The 24,900-nt window shown below is 40.4% G+C and overlaps 2 protein-coding genes across 2 annotated transcripts; both read left to right on the top strand.

The window, feature by feature from the left end:
* The first annotated feature begins 1,064 nt into the window (after window positions 1-1,064).
* On the top strand, window positions 1,065-6,177 carry toporsa (topoisomerase I binding, arginine/serine-rich a). Its single transcript, XM_030051987.1, has 2 exons — window positions 1,065-1,252; window positions 3,305-6,177. The coding sequence occupies exon 2, from the start codon at window positions 3,308-3,310 to the stop codon at window positions 5,843-5,845; it is 2,538 nt and encodes an 845-aa protein (XP_029907847.1). The 5' UTR covers window positions 1,065-1,252; window positions 3,305-3,307; the 3' UTR covers window positions 5,846-6,177.
* Window positions 6,178-7,268: 1,091 nt separating this feature from the next.
* On the top strand, window positions 7,269-24,900 carry mtap (methylthioadenosine phosphorylase). Its single transcript, XM_030051998.1, has 8 exons — window positions 7,269-7,464; window positions 10,352-10,438; window positions 10,570-10,628; window positions 10,917-11,084; window positions 16,604-16,706; window positions 17,875-18,114; window positions 22,527-22,649; window positions 23,938-24,900. The coding sequence occupies exons 1-8, from the start codon at window positions 7,441-7,443 to the stop codon at window positions 23,974-23,976; spliced, it is 843 nt and encodes a 280-aa protein (XP_029907858.1). The 5' UTR covers window positions 7,269-7,440; the 3' UTR covers window positions 23,977-24,900.

Below are 24,900 nucleotides of genomic sequence, written 5' to 3'. Positions count from 1 at the left end.
CTTAAAATTTTTGAAAACCGAGTTACACATACTGAGTCCCCGTAGGATGTCTGAAGCAAACCTGACTTTGGTTATTGTTTATCATAACTGTGCATTCATTATGGGGAAGATATTCAAAACTGCTTACAAAATTAAACAAAACAACAAAAACATTCCCTGTGGTGCCAGTTACATTTGGCTTCAAGAGTGCCAGACATTGCCAGAGATTTTTTGGTTTTCTCACAAAGGCCTGCAGTTCACTTCATCAGGTGCTCTGCAAAAAGATGAGCTCCACACTCTGCAGTGCTGAGGACAACCGAGACAGCACTTTTGCCACTGCAGTGGCTAAGACATCAGAGAGTTATTTGGCCAGTGATTTTCTCTGTTACAGTAATGTGCTACCACCCGCACTGATAAACAGATAGAGTTTGTTCCAATAGTGCACATGTGTCAAACTGGTGGGTCAAGAGTCTGCAGGTTTTCACTCCAACCTAAAACTCCACTAGGTGAATGCACTTATCACCCCACCCTAAAGCACAGAGGAGGGAATTATCAGTGAAATGACCTGATAGAGATTTTGGTTGGAGTGAAAACCTGCAGCCTATTGACCCTCCATGGCACCAGTTTGACGTCCCTACTAAATAGTGCATATGCCATATTACTGCCCTCACCCTGCTCCTCCACCCAGACACCCAGAAATCAATGCTTGATCCATAATAGCCACATAAAATATTGTCATAGAACAATAATTTAGTCAAAAGAGGTCATTTTTGTGCCACTGTACAGAAAGTTTAGCTGCACTGTGATTTTAATCAAGTACAAAAGGCTTTTTGCGGGCGTGTAGTGGGCATGTATTAATAAACGTTAAAAACAGTCCGCCTAGTCATATGGCTAGAACCAATGTAATAATACCATAATATGGCCACAACCATATAGATACAACCATAGATATCTATAATAAAGACATCTAGCCTTTATTATAGATATCTATGGATACAACGGCGACACCCAACCGTCAACAGTCACTTGGTGCATTTTATTTTGAAAATCCTTGACCAGAAGTGGTGGAGACGTTACATTGTTTGCCCAGAACTCCAGTGTGTTTCATAATGGCGCTGCTGAGACGCCACAGCGGGACATGGGACGAGTGCGGTGTACTTCCAAAACTGTCGCTGAAAGGACGATAGGCGTGGAGAGAAGAAGACTGTCTTACAGGACAAAACGTATTTAACTCATCAGATGCCAGTCACAGCAGTGTTAGGGAAACTCAGGGGTAAGTTAGCTAACATTTGACAACTTTTCTCCGCACAGCGCAGCGTACAGCTTCCTTGATCTGCTGGTAAACTAGAGGCCGCAGCTTGACACTTTTGGATAATGTGCTTGATTTAAAAATATAATTTGTTTGTTGGCCCTGAATATTTAAGTAGAGCATGAACGCTTAATGCTAATGTATTTGCCAGTTCATTAATGTGATGTCGGGAATAACAGAACGGACACAGACGAGCAGTGCTAACTTTAGCTAGCATTGCTAGCTAAGCTAATCGAAAACAACACAATTGAAAGTGGAGATGGACAAATCTTTAGTTCAAGACATGACTTAACTCTAGTGTGTGGATTATCGACGACGCTATACAAGTCATGCTAAGGTGTGTGAGTGAATTTTCATAGAAATTGGCTAATGACAACATTATATCACACAGCTAACGGGGTAACAGCTTATGTAACGTAAGCTAGCTAGTGTTAACATTGACCAAACCATTATGTTACAAAATTTTGAACATGAGTTATCTTAGAAATGACACAACGTTACTTGAATTCACTGACATTACAGATTAACTTCTCTCAAACGATGAAATAGGCTTATAGAGTATACAGGGGGATTCATGAAGTTTATTAACCTCTCACTGGAAAGCATGTATTTGTTTGACACTACCGTTACCAAATTGCCCAGACATGTATGCTATATAATTGGTAGCTAGTGATATTTCAGTTTGGCAGGGAAAAAAATAGCCTCTGAAGCGAAAAATAAACGTGTAGCATTTCATTTCGCACCACTAATCGTAGCATGGGCTAGCTCTAACTTTTCAAATACTGTTTTTGCCAGTTGTTACACGGTGACAGTGAACCCACAGGGCAGCTACATGTACAGTATGAATGCTGAAACGCTGACATGTTTCAGCAACATCAGCGTTAACCCTGATTTCGGTCCTCGTGCCATGCACCACAAAACCCCGAAACTCACACAGCATATAGGAAGGCACATTGGCGCTGTTGGCTTCACTTGGATTGTGCAGCAGGAACTCTGCAGTTTTATTTTAAACCTAATGCGACCACAAGGAGAACCTGCGTTTAATGAGGTGCACACCTGGTGTATAAAAATGAGTCGTAACAGCGATGATAACAACATAGCAATCCTCTGACCTTGCACTCCAGTGGTGCACTTCAACTTTTTACGCCATTGGAAAAAAAAAAAAAATCACCATGGCATCATAATGGGTATTTTTACAGCAGAAGACCAAGTTAGTGAAATCTTCATGCGAGCTTCTAAGTGGTCTCCTTGTAGCTTGTTCCTGGCATTTCACCAACAACAAGATAAAATTTGGCTTTATTTCATTTATTTATTTATTTATTTATTTATTTATTTATTTTTTAAATAAGTCTTAAATTAACTTAAATGTTGGGTTTCTGGTGTAATCCCTAACAATTGTGAGTTGTGTGTAATCCAGTACTCTATTCATGCTTAAGAAATCACACATTTGAAATGCAAATCAATGGATAATTGTAATGGGACCTCTGGATGGTACAGTTATGTGTTATTGATCAGTGGGATTTGTGTCATTGAAAAAACAAAGATATTGTTGGCCTGGCTAAGGTGTGCATTGGCCTCATGGTCCATCAGGCTTATACAACTATAGGTGAAGCATTTACCATAAAATTGTCATCCAGTCTGTGTTTCATCCTTCTAGCTGTTGTGTCTAGATTGAAGGATGGAGATAAAACAAGTGCAGAGCAGTCTCACAATGAGAATTGCTGAAAAAAAAAAACAGCAGCTACAATGTCAATGAATTGTGGTGTTTGGTTGAATGCACAACAATCATTTCAATATTTTACCCTTCAAATGAGCAGTGGTAGACATTTCTTTACAGTAATTTTAGGATTAATTTAAAATATCAAAGCTATATTTGACTCTGATTCTTGGTTAAAGTGAAGTACATAAATGTACTTACAGAATATTCCATGGATGCTCCACCGTTATCATTTAGCGAGTAATTGAATGAATCAAACAGAATTTTCAAAATTAACATAATTTTTCCCTCTAATTTAGATCATGTCATCCACTAAGACTGCACGGCGGCAGAGCCAGAAGAATACCCGGAACAAAATCTCCGCAGCAATGTCTGCAGACTTGTCACCGGACTCCAAGTGTCCCATCTGTTTGGACACATTCAGCAACATCTCTTACTTGGATCTCTGCTTGCATAAGTTTTGTTTCCGCTGCATCCATGAGTGGTCCAAGAACAAAGCAGAGTGCCCACTGTGCAAACAGCCATTTAACTCAATCTATCACAGTATAAAATCTGAACAAGAATTTAAGAAGTATGACTTGCAGCCATTAGAGAATGGCTCCTTTGGGACTTTTGGGGGAGCTCGGTTCCGGTACCGCACCACTCTCACAGGGGTGCAAAGGCAGACTCAGAGAAGGACATCCACACCCCCAGACAGTGGAGTAATGTTTGAGGGCTCAGCAAACCCTCCTCAACAGCGACGGGACCGTAGCCTCAGGCACATGATGATGACGTTAGCAGCCAGGAGGAGAGCTGCTAGTGAAGGCAGGGTAGTGCGTCGTGTCACAGAGACAGAAATGATCAATTTCAGGAGGGAGCTATACCGGCAAGGTGTGAGGGTTCGAAGCGTGCGGGACGGGGGCCGCTCCCGAGACACCACAGCTGAGTTTTACAGACGGAATCCTGCCTGTCTACATAGACTCGTGCCCTGGCTAAAACGAGAGCTCATGGTGCTGTATGGGGCCCATGGTTCTTTAGTCAATATAGTACAACACATCATCATGTCACGCATTACCCGCTATGACATGGAGGATGGAGCTATGGAGGAAGAGCTCAGGCCTTTCCTCCAGGGGCGTGCAGAGCACTTTTTACATGAGTTTATCAGCTTCGCAAAGTCTCCATTCAATATGGAGGCATATGACCAGCATGCTGTCTACGACTGCCCTGCTCCTTCCTCTAATGAGGACAGCAGCTCCAACTCATCAGTTATAGCAATCTCAGAGGATGAGCAAAACTCTGTGGAGTTGGACCCCCCAGGAAACTCTATGTCCGCTCTGAGCCACTCTGCATGGGATGATGAGACGCCTGGGCCATCATATTCTACAACAGAGGAGAGCAGAGTTCAGCGGCTATCAGTTCCAGACTCAGACTCGGACAGCAGCGTAGAGGAGGAGCCACATGAGTGCCAGGCTTCTCCACAGCACAGGAGTCCTTACAACCAAACAGACTCATTTCAAGTTAAAAACGACGAGTGCTTGTCATCTGACAATGATGACTGTGTCATTGTAGGCTTTGTAAAGCCAACAGCAGAGAGGACTCCAGAGCTGGTTCAGCTCTCTTCTGACTCTGAGAATTCTGACCACGAGGAGACTTTAGAAGTGCCTCAACTTCCCCAACACATTCGCTTTACCAGTCTCAGTCCTCCAACTTCACCTAGCAGGGCTCCAAGTGGTGCTGGACGGTCAGAGAGCAGAGAAGGGGAGTGTCATCACTCAGGTTCAAAAGAAAGATACAGTCCGTCAACGTTAAGACACAAGCCATCTAGTAAGTCAGACAGAAGAACCAGAGACTGCCATGAAAGGGATAGTAGAAGATACCATAGTGGCGATAGATCGAAGAAGAGACATGGGTCAAGGAACAGAGACAGAAAGAGGAGAAGGTCAAGAAGTCAAGAGTGCAGTAGGAGTCCAGTGACTCTCTCCAGAAGTAGGAGACGTTCTCGTTCCCGTAGCAGAGACCGATCCTACTCAAGATGGGACAGCGACGATAAAAGGAGGGACTATGGTTTCAGCCGTAATTCACAGTTATACAGCTATCACCTCCAGTCGTATAACTGTCACGGCCAAGAGAGAGATGACAGTAGGGCGCATTACACAGAGAAGCGGTCCTACTATTTCAGTTGTCACAAGAACTCAGATCGGCGCTCTTATTCTCGTTCCAGGAGCCGCAGTGGAGAATGTCACAGAAAGAGCAGGAGGCATTCCCGATCAAGGACTGACTCCAGCAGTTGCTCACCTTCAACAAGAAGGAGGTCTCACCATGACAAACCTGCTGGGAAGAGAAAATACAAAACAAGGCACTTGGAAGAAACTGCCAATAGCTCACCTTACAAATCATACCCAGGACCAGATTCCTCCACGTCATTAACAAAAGAACACAAAAAGAGCAAAGAGAAACATCATAAAAAGTCAAAGGAGAAGTCAAGGAGGAGGAGCAGAAGCCTCAGTGTGGAGATCGTCTATGAGGATAGCTCGTCTAAACACAGCAAGCGACACCATAAGAAAAAGAAGAAACACAAGAAGAAAAGCAAGAGACATAAGAGTAAAGAGCGCACAGGGAGGCAGTCGCCTACTGTCATTACCATCGATAGTGACGGGGATTATTTTGTTGATGACAGCATCACCCAGGCCAGCAGCGCTAACAAGGACAATTCAATTAACAATACTGCAGATAACCTTGCAGACTCCACCCATCTGGACTCTGTGGTACAAGCGGGGAACCAGATTTCCACTGCAGTTGCTGGTAAAGATGTGTCAGAGATGGACTTGGTCCCAGATGACCACCATGGTCTTCTCTCTTGACTCTTTACTTTTATGTCAAATGGTGCTGTTTTGCTAGTTAAGTGCCACTCTTCTAAACAATACAAAACGGAATAATATTGGAAGTTGTCTCTGGAAGTCTCTTTTTTTTTTTTTTTTAAGTATCAACAGTAATTCTGGAGAAAATACTTTTATTTTATTTTTGTGTTGCTCTCTCAGGGATGACATTGAATACAATGATTTTTGCTACTGTATGTCCACTGTATTCATGAGACCAAACATCAGTAACTAATTTATATCAGCTGATGGTGTGAAATTACAAAGAAACCCTTTTTGAAAATAATGCGTATTTAACTAATAAATTCTTAACAACATCTGTGTACATTTTGATGTTTTAATGTAATTCATCAATTTTATGGAGCTTTTACAAACCATTTTAATGCAAGTTCACAGAATGAGATGACTTAATTCATGATGTGTGTGTGTGTGTGTGTGGGGGGGGGGGGGGTCTGTTTTTCTAAAGGCAGTTATAGCAGAATTCTGAATTCATTTGTCTTTTTCTATTTTTGATTTTTATTTATTTATTATGAATTAATGGAAATTGTCTAAATTATGACAAAAGTTTTCTTGGGGAAAAAATTCTGCCCTGTCTTACATAATTATCTCATTAATCCTGAAAAACCGGCAGATTTTTTTTTTTTTTTTTCAAGTGAGTGCAGTATGCTTAATTAACTATGACGCTGCCCATGGACCACTGTCCATAGTTTGATTAGAGATACTGCAGAGGTCACACCTATTATCAAACAAAACTTAACATAAACTTAACATGTTTGTCTCGCTGTTAAGGTCATAATATGCAATATCATCCTTAATTTGCAAGGCAACTCTACTGTTAGCACTGTAATATCTCCCTACATGTAGTGGTCAAGGGCCTGATCACATCCTAGATTGACATTCTTTCATTTTCCCCCCTTGTGAAAGAAGAAGTGGGTTTTGAATGTCCACAGAAGTATTGGCTACACTTTTTTTTTTTTTTTTTTTTTTTTTTTTGAGATCAGCTGTATTTAGCTTTTCCATCCACGTTGTATTCACAACAGTGTCACTGAAGCCATTATAAATAAGCCTTTTGCTGAGGGCTTTTCAGATACTGGAGTCTGAAAAGGTCCTGGCGTTTTAGTTTATCAAAACCTAGTGGCCTGTGTCACCATATGGGTATCTGGGTTATCTCTTGTCTGTTTGTTGGTTAGTAGTTAATCTTCATTACAGACTCATTCACACATCAGACATGGCACCAGCTAATAGGCCATGTGCCTGAACAAGCAGGGAGTGTAAATACAAACTGGCATGAGTATTGGCAGCTGTGCATGCTTCATAGGGCCCCTTCAAAGAGGACAGGTGACTGAAGAGCATGCTGGCTCTGTTTCCGGTGGCGGTATATGGTCTCGCTTTCATCCCTGCACACAACATGATGAGGTTACGTTTCGGAGCAGATGCGGGCGTTTATTTTGAAAGAGCGATCCCTAAACAGGAAGCGAAAGAGCTGCGCACTTTACAAACATCGTGAACTGTCGCCGTAGCAGCTATCGCCAGCTAGCATCCTCCCTCACAACTTGGAGAAACCTTCATTATACATCATCATGGCTTCCAACATTCACATTAAGGTAATAACTAACGCTACAGCAGGCTTTACCGAGTGAAGACCTCGTGTTTGAGCCAGGAGACTGTGGCAAAACGTTGAGAAATAATAGCCCAGATAACGTTAGATATATTAAATTAATGCCAGATGTGCGCTCTCTTCCCAACGCGTCTGGGTGAGTTGGAGCTGGCAGCTAGTGTTAGCTTTTAGTCTGCAAGCCTTTAAGGACCTCTGCTAACATCCTCACAACACACGACCATGTGTACGTTTTAACGTCGCTGTGTTTAAGCCTCTTTACAACTCCAGGCATGAGCTACAACGCCTTTGCCAGTGTCGCTTAACAACTCCAGATATTAGCTACACGGAAGTCGCTCTCTGTCCTTATGCCCAAACTTAACGTGTTAAGGTTTGAGGCTGGAAGTTAACAATCCTAAACCTAGTGTCCACACCTAACCAGCTGGTTTGGTCACGGTCACAGCATCTCCATCAGGAATACGGGTGGGAAATGAGTTTTGCGTCTAAGGTTATACCAGCTAATTTGATCTAGCCAAGGCAGCCATGGCAAGTCGATGTGGCTCATACTGTCCCCACTAGCGGTAAAATACAGTCACAGCCACGTGTAATGGCCAATGCAACGCTGCAGCAGCTGACAGCACTCCGTACACTGCATGTTCAATGTAACACCAGGCAAAAGTTGAGGGGTGGAAAGTACCAAGAGTTTGTACTGTAATTTGTAGGCAGCTATGCTTGTTTTATGTTAATCCAGTTGTAAAATCATTTGTTTTAAAGTTAAAGCTGAAACATTGAACTTAGTTGTACACCACAGTCCACAAGAAGAGACCATACTTGACAAGGACTTTTAGACATGCTCTTGTTTTGCAAATTTCTTAATAGGATTGCAGTGTTTCCTCTATCCTCTGTGAGGTTAAAGTCAGAGGGCCTCCTCCTGTTTGTTGTCAGCTTGTGGGCATGCAGGCTAAAGCCCTCTCACACTGTAAACAGTGATGCTGGGCTTTAAATAAACTTGAACCTTAACTTGAACTTTACATTCATTCACTCAGACATGGTGCACCTCCACAGCTCAGTTAAATAGGACATTAACAAAACTTAATGATTGGCTCAGTGCATAGAAGTAGCTCAGTGTCCAAATATACTATATACAAAGTTTAAGTGCCGCAATCTGCAGTAGAAATAAAATGGCAGCCAACAGTGGTGGATGTGGAAAATCAACTACTGCCACCATTGCTGCAAAACAACCACAGAGGAAACTCAGCAGCTAAACAACATGGTTACTATGCAACAAACAGAAAGATCATCCAACAATAACCTTAGTAACAAATTATGTAATTAGGAAACGGGTGCTGTTTCACTGAATTTCAACTGGGTGATCTATCACAAAAAATTTAGTGTTGTTTCCCTAAGACACATTAAGGAAAAAGATGGTGCTTCAACAATTTAAAGGCTTTTGGCTGAAAGTAAAATGTCCACAAAATGATCAAAACATTAGGCGAGCTTTTCTGTTATTGTGTGAGTGACAACTTTTTTCCTAATTTGTCTTGGGGAAACAACACTATAAATTGCAATACTCCTTAATGGTTCGAATATCCTTCCATAAAGCACCTTATCAGCTGAATCGTTTGAAAGGCTACATTTTTTTAATGGCTTTTCGCTGTGTATGACATATTCAGTACTGCTTTGTTGTGCTTTTTTTGCTAAGTCCTCAAATACTGCCTGTCCTGGATGTTTTTGTTCCAGCTTTACTCTTGCACACCTGACCCAGTTAAAGGCTACTCAGAGGATTCAGGGCGAGGTGTAACTGTGGTCATCACGAAAGAGAAGCAGTTGTCCTTAGAGCAGCTCTTTTCAGCTGCGGTTTGCCGAATGCCGCTGTGCTCTCGCTCCTTCAAAGTGTCAAATTTGACAACTAATGTTCTAGAGGATGGCAGTTTACATGACTGCTCACAACAGTTAATTCTGCTGCTTCTTGTTTTTAAATCCCCGTCCTGCCCTAAGGACGAGAGACAATTTGAAACATGTTTGATTTTGTCCTAGGAGCACTAAATCTGGGTAGCTGGGGTGTCACACTACAGGACAGTTTCTACTGGGAGTTTCTTATTCTCAGGAAACTCAGGATTATGCAAATGAAGGCAAACACTGGAAATCCTACAGAAAGTCCTCTAGTGTGTCCCCAGATGTAGCAGCTGCCATAGCAGACTTCATGTACGAAGCTAATGTTAGCTATTCATACCGTGGGCTTAATACTGTTACTTTATATGAATTCAATAACAGGAGGTGGTGCATTGTTATAAGGAAAAGCAAACACCCCTTTCATGCATGGCACAGAGGACAGTTTTGCACTAATTTAAAAATCTAAAAAATATCTCCATAATAATAGCCAACACGCTTCAAATATGTTGCTCCAATAAAAAAGCCTTGTGTACTCTTATTAGTAGAGGGAAAATAAACACATCCAATTCACTTTAAATTTCGGTGCCCAAGTTTGCTTTTTTCCAGAAGTGATGAAGGAAATGGCATCTGAGTGAACCATCTCAGGTTCCTTGCCGTCTCTGGCACACTTTCATGCTGTCCAAGTTCAGAGAGCTGTTGCAGCTGTTCAGCCAATCAGCATAAGGCCTTTAAGCGGCTCAGGTGTGCAAGAGAAGAGGTAGAACAAAAACTGGGGAAATTTTAGTACTGTATTGAGAGACACTCACCTGTTACTCTTAGCGCTTTTGAACAGGCACTTCTGTTTTTGCTTTGGGTCTTCCCGCACTCTCTTTTCCCTGTTGTGGAACTTCCCTGCAAATAAATAAAATTTACCTCTTGACTTTAACCCTAGGTCAGTTTTCCAGATATGACTTGTGATAAATGTGATTGATTTTCCTTTCTCTCTCTGCTATGATTTTCTTTAGATTGGAATAATTGGTGGTTCTGGCCTTGATGATCCAGACATCTTGGAGGGAAGAACTGAACGTTATGTTGAGACACCATATGGAAAGGTTAGTTTCATGTTTTTGAATTTGTGATAATCAAAACACTTGTTGCTCTACTTGTGTGTGGACCAATTATGTGGGTGGGGTTTTAAATGACAGTCATTTTCTTAACTGTTCATTCTGCTCTTCTCATATAGCCATCGGATGCTCTGATCATAGGGAAGATCAAAAACGTTGAGTGTGTGCTCCTTGCAAGGTAAGGAAGCAGCTTGTGCGCTGAACGAAAATGTTGCTTACTAGCACCATCTAGTGGCAAAACTTTGTACCCTTCAAAAATCCCTTAAGGCATGAAATACAACTCCCAGTTTTGTGTCATTGGAAATAGAAAAAGTGTTTATTTTCCTCCAGTATATTCCTGTACCTATAGCAGCTAGTTTGTAGAATCCAATTGTAACATTATACATTTATTCATTTATTTTATTGACCTCCAAAACATTGAAAACCAGTGTATATCATGAGTACATTGCCTCCTGCCCATCCTCAGGCATGGGAGGCAGCACACGATAATGCCATCCAATGTGAACTACCAGGCCAACATCTGGGCACTGAGGGAAGAGGGATGCACACATGTGCTGGCCACCACTGCCTGCGGCTCGCTCCGAGAGGAGATTCAGCCAGGAGACATTGTCATCATTGATCAGTTCATTGACAGGTGAGTGAAAATTGTCATCCGAGTTTAAGATTCAGAATTCGTTTATTTTCTTGTGTGTATGCGTGCGGTAAAATTTTAGATTTCCTGAAGATATTGTTTACAGTATACAGTAGAGGGGTGCGGATCAACTCTGATGTCATCCTGAATCCATGTGGTTTGCACACATAAACTTCCACCTGCCACTCACCCAGATAAATTATTTTCTCAGATTTAGATACCCACACCTGAATGGACATTTGAGGAAAATGAATCTTAAAATATGTTCACGTTTAAGAGAATGTAAGTAATATTTTCCTCGTTAATTATGTATTATTTCACTCATCCAAAACCATCCGCTATTAATCAGAATGTTAATTTTTAAGATCTGGGCCCCCCGATCCGCAGTGTCCATGGATCTAACTGCATCCTGTGTATCGCTAGTGTACAGACTGTCCCCAGCATCTAAATTTTATTCTAGGTAGTAATCCTATTTATATATATTTTTTTCCAACAGTTTTACAACATAATACAAAGTGTAATTCAAACTATGTGGAATTTTACCAACTTTCTATGAATATAAATGTAGGTTTACCAGAGGGTCCATCTTTTTTTCCTCATAAACTCAACATTAATTCCATTGGGACCAGACGTTTTACATTTTTGACTGACGCAACCACTTCTTGGGCTACTGTCTTGGAAATCTCTTTTCTAAGTTACTTTTTTCATCAGATACTTGTAGTTGAGATACAGCTTTTGTGAGAGAATGCCTGTCTTCTTGCTGGCAGCTTCTGAACTATAGAGGGAGAAATAATTGTCTTGCATCTCACACAAAAAAAAAAACCTCTTTGAAGCCCCGAAAAAGTCTAGGCCTGACAGTGCCCAAAAAATGCAGCAGCTACTGAACTCCACCAAAATACCAACCTAAACTGCAACAAAATGCCACTAGTTTTCTGTCCTACCAGTTAATTCACTTGATTTACCTGGCCAGCACCTTGCCAGATGTAACCATTTTTTGATTTATTCACCTTTTAAAAAGACTCCAGTTTGATAGCAGAGATTATAAAGCTCGTCCCCAGAGGGTTATCTCCTTGTAGCCTGTCAGCATACTGTGACTGTGTTGGTTCATTTTTAGTTGGATTAGGAAGCCATGTAGTGTCGCACGGAGATATGAGACTTGGCAGGTTTTCGTTCCAACCAGAAACCACACCAAACTGAGTAGATCCTCCACTCTCATTGAAGTTGATAATGAATGAAATCAGTCTGTTTGAACAGCATAATGCCAAAAGTTGGTCATACAAAACTATTATTACCAGACCTTGTGATTTTGGCATGTGCACTAAAGTACAGTATAACATTTAGTTTAATTCCAAAATGATATATCTACAATTTGATGGAATAATATCATCTCAGCAAGGAAACGTTTTTATATATGTATTTGTTTGTTTGCTTGCTTGTTTATTTTTTATTTGTAAATTTACAAGGTGATTTTAGTATGGCTTTTGCTGACTGTGATTAGGCGGAACATGAGGAGATAGTTTCAGCTTTTCCTGTGGACTTGCCATTCTGGCAGGGCATCAGAAAGCATTGTGTGATGCCCAGAGTTAGTCATGTTTTTCTTTTGTTTTTTTGAGGAGGACTAAAAGCAACACATTGTCTAGATTAAACATCTGTTTTACTTGTTAGTAATATCAGTTTCAAGGCAAAGTAGGGAGCCAAATGATTATGCAGTATTGCACCAACCTTGTTCCTGTTAACACAGCTTATACAATCCAGTATGCATAAGGCCTTGGCACATTTTCGTGTTACTGCTTAATTAAATAGATTGAGCTCTTTGACATTAAACGCAAGGGGTCGCCAGAGTATGAGGATTATGTAAATAAAACTGTGGCATTATGGGACATTGTCTCATAAACCAGGCCTGATACTGCTGAGGATATTACTGTATTCTCATGGTTCAGAATTCATCCTGTCAAAATCACAGTGGTTGTTGGCTTGTAATGAATGTTAAGGACAGTAAAGGTGAATGTCTGCACTAATTAAGGTATCTTCCCACACATCTCACTGACAGGATTCATGTTACTGCATGTCAAGAGAGTCCAGATATCGATAGTGAAAACAGGAAAGAAAAAAGAAAAAGAAAAAAAAAAACATGGCTCATCATTTTGACACATTTGTCATCGTTAACTATCCTGATAATTGATCTACATTTGCAGACTTTGTGTATGAAGAAAGGTAAAAAGGCTTGACCTGTGAGTTAAGTATTCTTGTGTGCCTAGGGCTTTACTAAGATTCACAGGTATTGTCATTTATGACATAGTACCTAGGGCAGTAGATAACACCACTAAGATGACAGATGATCTGTCAGAGGAATTTTACTACAGAGGTATTTTGTACACTGTCAGGGTTCCTTCCTGCCTTCCTTGCTTTTCGTTAAGTATCACTTTCTTTAACCTGTGAGAATTTTCAACCCTTTGTTCTCACTTCCGTTTCCATTTACTGGAGCTAATTCCATCTCTTATCTGTTGTGTTGAGCGTTTTGCTCACGTAAAGATGCACCTTTTCCTCTTCCAGTCTGAAAGTTCAGCTGCTGTCATATTATGAGTAAAGTGTGTGCTGGCTGTATTTATTGACTGTGCTGTTGTAGTCTCATCTGTAAAGAAACCGTTTTTTTCCCTGATAAATACATACAGTTTGTTGCACATTTTTGTCCAAATACTCTATCATGACAATAATCCTGTATTTTCACCAAGTTAGATAATTAGGATTTAAAGTAATCACGGAACATAAAAACATCAATTATTCCTCCTCGGGGGTTCATTGTATTATTTTGGCAGCAAGTGTTGAATATCAACATAGTGCTGGGTAAATCGAAGTATTTTTTTGTTGTATTCACGTGCAAAAAGCTACACAGTAGCACATGCCATCTCACCAACATTGTCATGATCTTGAGGTGTGGACATGAACAACAGATTGAATAATACATTGTGGACATAGGAGCATGTTGTGCCACTCTCAGTTGGCTGCTTAAACAAATTCCATTCAGTGACTCAGAATGCACAATGGGAGGTGTGCTTACAATTAAAGTAGATGACTTATTTGTGTACTGCAAGTCAGCATACAGCTGGCTGAATTACGATAAATAGCAGAATGCCTTGCCACAGTGCCGACAGTGTATTCTCTCTCATACATGTGTAGCGTAACAGCAAGTTCACTATCTTCTCGCTAACCCGTGTTGCTGAAGCTGATGAATAGCCTAACCACCACTATCAAGCACAGACAAGATCTGTTTATCAGAAATGAGGAAGTAGCTTGTTGGGACTTGTTTGGACTTGTCCTGAAGCATGTGACAGCATTACTTCTGAAGGCTTTAGTTTATTAATGCCACAATAGTTATATCATCACCTCTGTTTTACATGTGTTCCTCCCAACCGAACGCCTGACTACTATTGAGGTTAGTGCCTGCTTTGCTCGGTTTTGAGCATTACAGGCTCACACAGACCTGAGCAGCTTTTTGGGCAAGGGCTCCAAATCCTCCTCTTTTAGCCCCTTTTGAAATACCACCTTTGTCAGGGTCACATTCTTGTGTCCTGTGGTAGTTTTCATACTTTTGGTGGATTATTTGTTAAATTTCTTAATACTTTATCTTGCTTCAACAGAGGCGTATCTGACAGGTGCTCAGGTGGCATCTTGTGATGTTAACTTACATGAAGATGCCTGTCTGTGTCACAATCTATACTAAAATAATGCAATAATATGAATAAATAAGATCTTTGACAAACTTATAACAACTATGCATTTATGTTACTGTCTCCCTGTAAAACATTAGTCAAAAATGAACTTGTGCCTAGATCTCCTAAGAGACATGAGCTGCATTTTGGAATAGGTGTTTATTGGATGTTTTGCAGTGTATGGTGTAGTAGCCTCTCATTGTCCACAGTACATCTCTCCATTGTTGCATTACATAATTTAACTATTTGATAATTAATGGCCGGTGAAGCCACTCTCAGTAACAGTGATTACATACCACGCTAAGGTAACTCGATTTCTTTAGCAGAATCAAGTATTGTAGTCAGCACATAGTTTGTCACATGCACTGCTGTGGTTGCTTTTCAGTGAAGTAGAACTACAGCTAGCTGAAACTATCTATTCATATGCACAGGCCTAAGCATTCCAAGTCTGGGATTGTGAACAAGATATTGGTCAGGCATCTTTGTTTAAAAAAAAAAAAAAAAAAAAAAAAGTGATAAACCTCCCACTGAATTTCAAATGTGGCTAACCATCTGAAATAACAGTGTTTTTATGTGGTATTCAGTGAGACAATAGAAGGAAACGCAAGTAAACGCTCCAGTCAAGGCTACTAATACATGTTTCTAGTTTTCTGACCGACACCATTGCATAATGATCAAAATAGTGGAACAGAAGTGAACTTTTTAGTAACTGATCGCAGGAAAATTCAGTCTTGTTAAAATGATCAGAGAAGTTCCAGTATAATTCAGAATCCTCGATCCTTGCAGCACAGCAGGGTGAGGCAATCTCTTGTGTGCTCGTGCCTGTCTCCTTAAAGACAAACGGGGCATGAGACAGGAGCTGGCAGTGAGCCTGCTGGAAACCCACTGACTCAGCAGTCCTGGACACTCAAAGACTGTTAGGGGCTTGACTGGAGATTAGGATGCTGCTTCTCTCTGTTTTTGCATATAACCCCAGATAGCTATAAAAGAATCGTTCAAGATTTTCATAGATTAATGATAAAGATCCCATAAAAAATCTACATGGGACCCTGCAGTTTGCAAACTGTTCTTTTCACTGCTTGTTCTTCTTCTTCTTCTTTCCGTTCAGCGCCATCACAAAGTAGGAGTCCAGATGTATATGCACCTTTCACGTTTATTACCAGGAAAAGGAAAGAAGAGAGGTCTCAAACCATGTGCAATTGTGGGCTTAGAGTCTGTAGGTTTTCATTACAACCATAAACTGCAGCAAGTGATTTAATCGATTTCTGGCTCCTCTCTAGCTGAAGATGTGTTGTTTGGTCGGAAGGAAAACTCGCTATAAACCTACATTTTTATCAAAGCTGTCACTCTTTCCTAATGAGCAAAACTTTTTTTGTATGCAGCAGTTATGTAAATTTAGTCAGAACAAATAATGAGAATGAAAGCATGATGTGATGGGCGTGCTGATTTGCCTATTGTCATTGATTCAGTCAGCCCCTCTGCAGTTTGGAGGCAGACTGCACAAACATGTGTGTTCCTCCTCCAGGCTTGAACCAGGATTCCCCCTTTCCTTATAACTCCTGCTCTTAGGCTTTATAAAATCTAGGAGACAAATTATTGCTGAGATGATTATTATCACTTTATAGAATTATACAATTAATCTTCTGGGACGTTGGCATGAGCTGCTTGCAAAAAATAAATCACTTTCATTTTTGTTTGCATATTGATTGAGCTAACTATTTGCTAGGAACTGAACCCAACAGTGATTTTTCTTATTTTCCTGAGATGCCTTAACCCCAACATTCAGTACTTTGTTTTTTTTTTCTCTTCCAGGACAACCAAGAGAGCTCAGACACTGTTTGACGGACAGCCCTCCAGTCCTCCAGGCGTGTGTCACATTCCCATGGCAGAGCCGTTTTGCAACAGGACCAGAGAGGCGAGTCCACCACTACCTGTGCATTTCACTGAGCTATAATCAGGGGTCTGTCCCATCCATAGCTTCACTTCCTGCATTCTAAACATGTTCATGCATTAAATACTCCTAAAAAATGAGTACTACCCAGACTACAGCGTAGCATGTCATATGAATGATACTGCATTACAGTTTCACTATGATTTGAAATCATTGTAAACTAATCATATATGGCTACCTTTTGCCTGATAGTTGCTTGGTCAAACCGGAAAAACAGTGTATCCCATTGTCCTCAGTATACCGATTTAAGTAGAACTGAAACCACTGGTTAATTTAGATGTTTGGTCAGCATGTTTTTTGTTGACCTAAATTGCTTCGGTGTTAAATAGTTATTCCACCACAACAAAGGAAAAATTCCCAGCAGTTGCACCTGTCTAACAGGTAAATCCACCAACTTAAATGTTTGTCTTTTTCAATTAAGACCAAAAGCTGACAAGACCGGTAAGAACCAGACTCGTCATTGCTTAGGTTTGTCTTGATCTGACAGTAAGTCAAGTCTGGAATCTGTGCGTCTCCAATTTTATGCAGTATTTGGTCAGATGTAGAACATCTCTGTATGACGGTGATTATGATTGTCTTGCAGACTGCACAAGATATCGTAAATTATACACAGTGACTGCGTTTGCTAACTTAGTTGATTTGTCATAGTGAAAATGAAAGGATTGGCGGTACATGACGAGTGGAAATAGAACCGACTTTTGCTGTGTGTTACTGTGGCCTAACTACAGTCTCTGAATTTCACAGTGTCTGAAGTGAGAAGCACTTCATCTTAGTCATACACATTTATAGCATCAGAAAGATGTTGCAATATTCTATTGCATATTCTATTTTTTGTTTCCTTTATTCAGTTTGCTTAAAAAAAATCCTGTTTGGTCAGCAGAAATAATTATTGGTTCACCAAAAAAATCTTTGTTGAGGACAGCCTTGGATGTTAGATAACTATCTGCTTAGCTGCAGTTGTGAGAAGCAGCGTTGAGGTCAGCAGGCACTACATGGCAGGCAGTATCTCATTCCTTATTTTTCACATTTTAGAGGAATAGATTAATTGCATCTCTCAGTCATTTCAAGTAGTTCCCACTGCTCCTCTTGTTCCCCGTGTAGAGACACCTTATAACTCTCTGCCCTGGTGCAGGTTTTGGTGGAGGTGGCACGGAGCCTGGGGATCAAGTGCCATGTGCGGGGCACTGTGCTGACTATTGAGGGCCCCCGCTTTTCCTCACGGGCAGAGAGCCTGATGTTCCGCCAGTGGGGCGCTGACGTCATCAATATGACCAGTGTGCCAGAGGTGGTCCTGGCCAAGGAGGCCGGCCTGTGCTATGCCAGCATTGCAATGGCCACAGACTACGACTGCTGGAAAGAACATGAGGAGGTGGTGAGTGTCAGGCTGGTGGTCCTAACAGCCATTTTTGTTACTTTGATCCCTTTGCTGCTCTGCTCTCTCTGTGTCTCTGTCACAAAGCAACATTGACTCACAGGAAAAATCAATCAAACCAAGAAGTTTCAGAAGTAGAAATCTCAAATAATGAGTTGTATGAGTTGGGTCCAGAAGTATTGGGACTACATTTTCTGGTGTCAAATAATATTTCTTATACAAGATTACATAATTTTTCAGGAGTCCTATTCAAAAAGTTATTTTTTCCTGGAAAAATATCAATATTTCATGTGTCTAAAGTTTTCCTTAACTACAGCTCAAACTCTGTTTAGCAAAAATTCTAAAAAGTTTTTGCAGAATTTATTCCAGCGATTTTTATAGCATTTCAGAGATTGTCCTGTGATGTTACTGCATGTTTTGCCTTTTTCAAATGTGTTCTCAGATGTTCAATAGGGTTGAGTGCAAAGCAGCACCGCAAGCTCTTTCCTGGCCTTCTGTCAGCCCTGGTTTAGTTTCGATCCATGTTCAGGGTCATTGTCCCGCTGAAAAATGAATAAGCCAGAGGGGGTGGCGTGCATCCGCAGAGTAGAGCGGCCAGAGTGTAGTAGATCCTGTGCGAGTCACCAACTCCAGAATCCATGTAACATTCCCATGACTGAACATTTCCAATATTTACTTTTACTAAGTGGAGTAGGACATTCTTTGTTTAATTGGCTTTGTAAATTGGATACATCTCATATAGACATTAACTTGATGTAATGGTCTTCAGATGGTGTGGTCACCTCAGGTCTGTCTGGATTTGTTTTGAATGAACATGACTTGGTTCGTGAAAATCTCCATTGTACATTGTACTGCCCCCTTAGAAAATTACAGTTTAGCTGCAGGAAGAGCAGGAATAGTTTTTCAGCACTCAGGAGGAGAACAGATTGGTTCCAAACTGCTTCACTAAGCTCATGTGACATTATCACAAACAACTGGACAATACTTGTGAGTGGAAATCTTTTTTCACAGTTAAAGCACCAGCAGTGCTGATACAAAGAGAATTCAGTATCTAATATTAGCTGTTAAAAGACAAACACAATTCAAACTGTATATCAGGAGCATACATGCATCAAAAATGTTAGAGACATATGGTGTAACAACAGTTTAAGAAAACCTTACTAAATTATGTGAAAACAAGACGCTTGATGTCTGTTTCAAGTAAAAATTCTCCAATTCTCCAGCTGTTTAGATTTCTCTGATAACAAGTGTCAACTGAGTAAACAGTATGTTCCATAAATATTGTATGTACACATAGAGCTACACCTAATAAAGAAGAAAAATAAAATGCTTGTAGCTCGAGGTATTTACAATACAAATGTAATGTCCCACAGATTACAAGAAATCACACTTGTATATAGTTTCCTTTTTGGAAATCCCCTTGTCTGTTTGTAGGTCTTCTGTGTGTCAGCATATTTTTTTTAAAAAAAGAACTGATAGTAAACATGCATGATATTTTGGAGATAAAATATGACAAGAACACACACTTGTCTTTCCACTGGAGCTATTTGAATTTGAAGGCATAGGTGTGAACAAATGTCTAAGACTCCACTTTAATATTATGAGTGTGACTTTAAATTTATTTTAAATTTCTTTTTAGAATGGCATGTAGCCTTAAAATCACAGTTGTCGTTGTTGTGGTTTGGCTTTACTTTTCTTTTCCTTTATTGTAGTAGGCTAGGCGGTCTGTTTACTCTTAATAATCTGATAGTGCTTGCCAGAGTTGTTTGCCATCTGTGCTCTGTACGCACACTAACCACAGACTAGCAGCTTCCGAGTGACCTATCTGTCACACGCCCCGGATCACGCCAGTTGATGTACTGTGTCTGAGGGAGTTTTGGCTTCTCTATCAATGCTCCAGAGCCCAACTCACAACTCCACTTCCGAGTTCCTGCAGCTGACCTCTTCCCCCTCCTGTCGCAGAACGCTCACCACATCCTTCCGCCCCCCCCACCACCACCACCGCCACCTCCCTCCGTCCCAGCTCCCAGCTTCATACTACCTCCTGCCCTCCCTCTGTCTCCTCTCCCCCCTCAGTAAGCAAGCCTGCCAGCCTCCGGTGGAAGCCCTGCCAGAGGAGGTTGACTCAGACTGAGTCATCAGCTTCACTGTCTTCCATCCTGGCCCTGAACACCGCAATAACAAGAACCTAATCACTGACACTAGGATGAAAACAAAGCACTCAGGGGTTAAAAAAGGTTACGAGGAGTAAACATGAGAACGGCATGGAAGTTATGCCATAACCTACTGTATTGTACATACTGTACTACTAGCTAAATGTTCTTCATTTTCAGTTTGTCTGTGAGATATTATCACATGAATTCCTACAGATTACATTTTGATTCCTGTAAGCCAAGGCTTCAGTTTATGCATGTGAATGTAGTAGATAAGTAAGCATCAGTACAATGCTATTTACTTTGTGTTTCGTTTTACAGCGATGTCAGTCACGTCGTTAGTCCATCCCTTTTATTTCATCCCGCCTCGCCTGCTGTACCTCCCTGTGTACCTGCCTCGGTCAGAATTCAATCGACTGTTTGCAGTTGGTTCAAAAAATGCTGCTGCTTTGGTTCCCTGGTGGCTCACCTGGTAGAGCATGTAACACCTATCAAAATCCTTATCGCAGCGGCTTGGGTTTGAATCTGGCCTGGACCTTTTAGGTGCATGTCTCATACACACACAAACACACACACGCCCTGCCTTCTCTGTCTCTGTCTACAGTCACTATCAAAATAGAGAAAAAATGCCACAAAGAATGCTTGTGTTTGGCTTATAACTAATTTAGAAAAGTACGATCATATCACCCCGACTTTAGCAGCTTTGCTCTGACTGACAGCTGTTTTGTTTGTTTTTAAGGCCGGCCATGGGCTAAACCCCTCCTACTGTATATTCTGGATGTTTTATCCCCCTGTGAGTGAGGACATGACCGGAGATCCTCTGCTTTCAGTCGCAAATAGGGTGACCGGATGATAATGGGGGAAATTGAGGACAGGAGAGTCGGGGTTGGGCGTGGTCATGTGACTGCTGTGGACGTGGCCTCTAGTACATTACATTCAGTGCAACTGAACAGCAACAGTCAAACGTGTAAAAGTCAAAACTCAGTACTAAAATGTATTATTTTTTCCATGAATGTGAAGTCAACTGTGCCATTACGAAAAAGAAACAACCATTTTATTTGACTCATTTTATCAATGCAGTGCGTCTCACATCTGTGTGACGCGCATGTCAGATAACTACTCTGTGGCTGCCTGCAGCTACATTTTTCCTGCTCTCAACTGCAACTTCTGCTATCTTCAACATGAAGGCTACTGACATAACAGTGCCTTTCTGAGGGGGAAATAATGTTTCACAATGATCAGTAATGTTTTATTCGACTATAACTAATCAAATCTTGGGTTTAGTCTAATTTTTGGCACAAACATAACAGGATGCGGCATTTGGGATATCTGCTCATAATTTGAGACTGTCCCAATTTTTTTGGGACTTCAGGTCACCCTAATCACAAAGTCTGGGTTTAAAACTATGATGATTGTGGCTTTGCTGTTAGGGCTCCTCGTATTAGCTGAGTCAGTTCCCTCTTTTTGTTTCTCTTTGAAGGAAACATATTCTTACAAAAGTGTTTTGTGATTTTTGTGTTTTATTTAGCCTTTTTATCCTGTTGTAGTGCTTTCATTATTTCTAATGCTTTTGTTCTTTTATGATTTGGATGTTAAGTACTTTGTTTCCTGTATTGAAAAGTTCTGCATAAATATAGTTGTTACTTTTATATATTATCTTAATGCAGTAATTACTAAGGTCACAGGCATGTCGGGTGCAGCAGCCAAAAACTTAGTGCCTCAATAATTCCACATAATTAGTACCTTAGCAGAGTTTCACTGACACAGATCAGAGTGTTTCACAGTAAGTGTTTTTATGTGGTGATCTGTTACTGAAATTGTATTTTTATATGACACTGATACTACAGCGAACTGAAAACAAGCCTGTTGCACCGCTGAAACATCTTACCATAACCAGCTATTCTTGTGATGTTCATTAAAAATAAAAAAAAGAAATATATAGAAAATAAAAGGAAAAGAAACTTTGGGTCAACACATTTGGTATTCTAATCTAGGCAAAGCTGATTTTAGCCACAGAGAGATCCATAGTAATTATATCAAGAGTTAAGCCAGCACAGTGCAAACATTTTCCTCAGCAGCAAATAGGGTATATGGCATGTTAATTTTAAATTTTTCTTTCTTTCTTTCTTTCTTTTTTCTTTCTTTTTTCTTTCTGTCTTTTTTTTTTGCGCTAAGTGTTTATCACCAAGAGGAAGTGAAATCTGCATAGCTATGACTGGTTCTTAACATACCCCCTCTGCTTCCCTTCTCTTTCTCTAGGTCTGTGTTGACAATGTACTGAAGACGATGAAGGAGAATGCCAACAAAGCGAGTAGTCTCCTGTTAACTGCAATACCCCAGATCTGTCAGATGGACTGGGCTCAGACAATAAAGACCTTGAAAGTAAGTTGTCAGGACTTTGATGATTCATTCTCACCGTCAACAAGTTTTTTTTTTTTTTTTTTTCCAGAGTGCTTGTGAAAGACTGCCTTTATACATCTCAGCCGGCTATCACAGAGTGAGATCCCACTGGTAGTGTCTCACATCTCACGCCGTTGCCGTTTGTCCCGCCACGACACCACACCTTTATGAGAGGGATAATTATTATGAGGTTAAGAGTTGTATACAAAGCCAGCTGCCCTGCCCAGTGCAAGCAACGAACAACTGCAGCAGTATGCCAATCTGCACAAAGGGAGGGTGACTTCGCAATTATCAGTATGCTGCATAGTAGGTTGTCATCAAAATAAAGCACAGTCGGTTTCACTTTAAAAGGAAATCTGTATTCATATGTTAAGAATGCATTGTCTGTAATCATGCCTTTCGTGGTGCGGTTAAATGCTTCAGTCAGTATCCGTGGTACATGTTGTATGGTGTTAACAGCACTATACCAAGTTTTCACAATGCTCAAATACATGATACTGCATGATTAGTGTGTTTACATGTGTCTTCAAAATAATTAAAAAAAAAAAAAAAATCATCAAAAAGAATTCACATGAATAATATTACATTCCTCTGAAGTACTTCCAGTTTGTCTGGGGTAAACAGGTTTGGATTGCTCACTTACCCTTTTAAAAAGTGCCTTTGTTTGATAGAGAGTAAGAGCTTCTTAACCCCTTGCAGACTATTATCGCGAATTCGCCTCAAACCACTTCCAGTCTTAATGCAGCCGAGGTGGTGTGTGTATCCGACTGATGCTGTTGATGCATATTTCACACATACCAAGAATTGTATTGGAAGCACTCTACCACCAATAATTTAGCATCTGCTTGAAGGCAAAAACACAAACAATTTATTTTTTGTAGATAATTGTAAATAAATTCAGGCAGTAAGGGGTTAATATTTAATTACTTTTATTTGGATTTAAGAAATGATGAATGCATTCATTTGAAAGTTATGCGGCTTAAAACATGAGGTGTAGACCACTAGACTGACATAAAATACATTGTTTCATTTGTTCCTTGCTTTTCTGGGACCTTCTGGGAAATTAACCTACCTTTCAGACTTTTTTTTTTTTTTTTTTTGGTCTTAGTATAAGCTGCCTCAGATGGTACATGACCTAATTTAGCTTTTTTTTTTTTTTTTTTTTTTTTTTTTTGTCACATATGGTTATCAGTGATTATTGATTTATATTTATTTAATTATTCATTTATGCATTCATTTATTTTAAACCCATGTTTTGTTTGTGTTACAGTCGTCAGCACAGTCTTCAGTAATGCTGCCAAAACACTGAGTGCAGAAGCCACTCAGCACAGTAGAGAATTCAGCTCTCCAACCCGTCACTTTCACCACCAACCCGGACAGTGGATTCACCCTTCTCTGCCTGTGAATTTATCATCAGTGAATTGCAAGAAAGTGCCTGACACATAGTGCATGTCTTCCGAGTCCTCCGAGCTAGAGTTTCACAGTGGTTATCCTGTTGCCTTAGATTATATATATATATGTATAAACAATCTCAAAGGTATACATGTTAGGCTGAACTAGTTTTTCCTCTAAACTTTCATCATTATGCCAGCATGATTCTCTGGCAGCTAGTCCATCCACATTTTTAGGCACTTCACATTTTGACAGATCAACAAAGGATTTGGAGCCTTTTCAATATTATACTATAGATATTATTTTTCATGAATTTATATTTTTTGTGGTCTGTAAAACTGTGGTCTCTCTATGGCTGTTTGTGCAGGACATTAAAAACAGCTGAACAAGTTCAACACGAAGAGACTTTGCTGCACCGTTTACTACAGCTACAACTAAATGTCTGTTCATTCATGGACTTCACTAAACATGGGCCAAGATATTAGCCAGGGGGTTATTAATATTGGGGGCATTTTTCTTGTTTTGTTTTGTTTTGTTTTGTTAGAAAATTGTGAATTTGTTGAATTGCCCGTGAAAGAGGTCAGAGTGCAATATATGTGTTGTAGAATCCATACCATGCTGTTTAATTTTGAGAATCTGGCAGGCCATACCTATACCACAGACATCCGATCAGTGTTTGTCTTTACCATCTTGAGATATGTTCTGATTTTTCCATTTGCTGCATCTGGAATCCTATCATGCTGCACAGGATCTTGGCATTTGGTTTCTCTGTAGTCTTGTTCTGTCGGCTTGTTTGAACAGTTTGAACAGATAAGATAATAAAGACGTCCATTTATTTAAA

The sequence above is a fragment of the Myripristis murdjan genome, chromosome 1 (assembly GCF_902150065.1).
Source record: "Myripristis murdjan chromosome 1, fMyrMur1.1, whole genome shotgun sequence".
Lineage (NCBI taxonomy): Eukaryota > Metazoa > Chordata > Actinopteri > Holocentriformes > Holocentridae > Myripristis > Myripristis murdjan.
The sequence above is the reverse complement of the archived record's forward strand: the minus strand, read 5'-3'. Positions and strand labels throughout refer to the sequence as shown.

Excerpts from the sequence above, each read along its gene's own strand:
- mtap (XM_030051998.1), top strand. The coding sequence starts at position 7,441 with ATGGCTTCCAACATTCACATTAAG. Across the intron at positions 10,629-10,916 it reads GAGTGTGTGCTCCTTGCAAG|GCATGGGAGGCAGCACACGA; the intron begins GTAAGGAAGCAG and ends GCCCATCCTCAG. Across the intron at positions 11,085-16,603 it reads ATTGATCAGTTCATTGACAG|GACAACCAAGAGAGCTCAGA; the intron begins GTGAGTGAAAAT and ends TTTCTCTTCCAG.
- toporsa (XM_030051987.1), top strand. The coding sequence starts at position 3,308 with ATGTCATCCACTAAGACTGCACGGCGGCAGAGCCAGAAGAATACCCGG.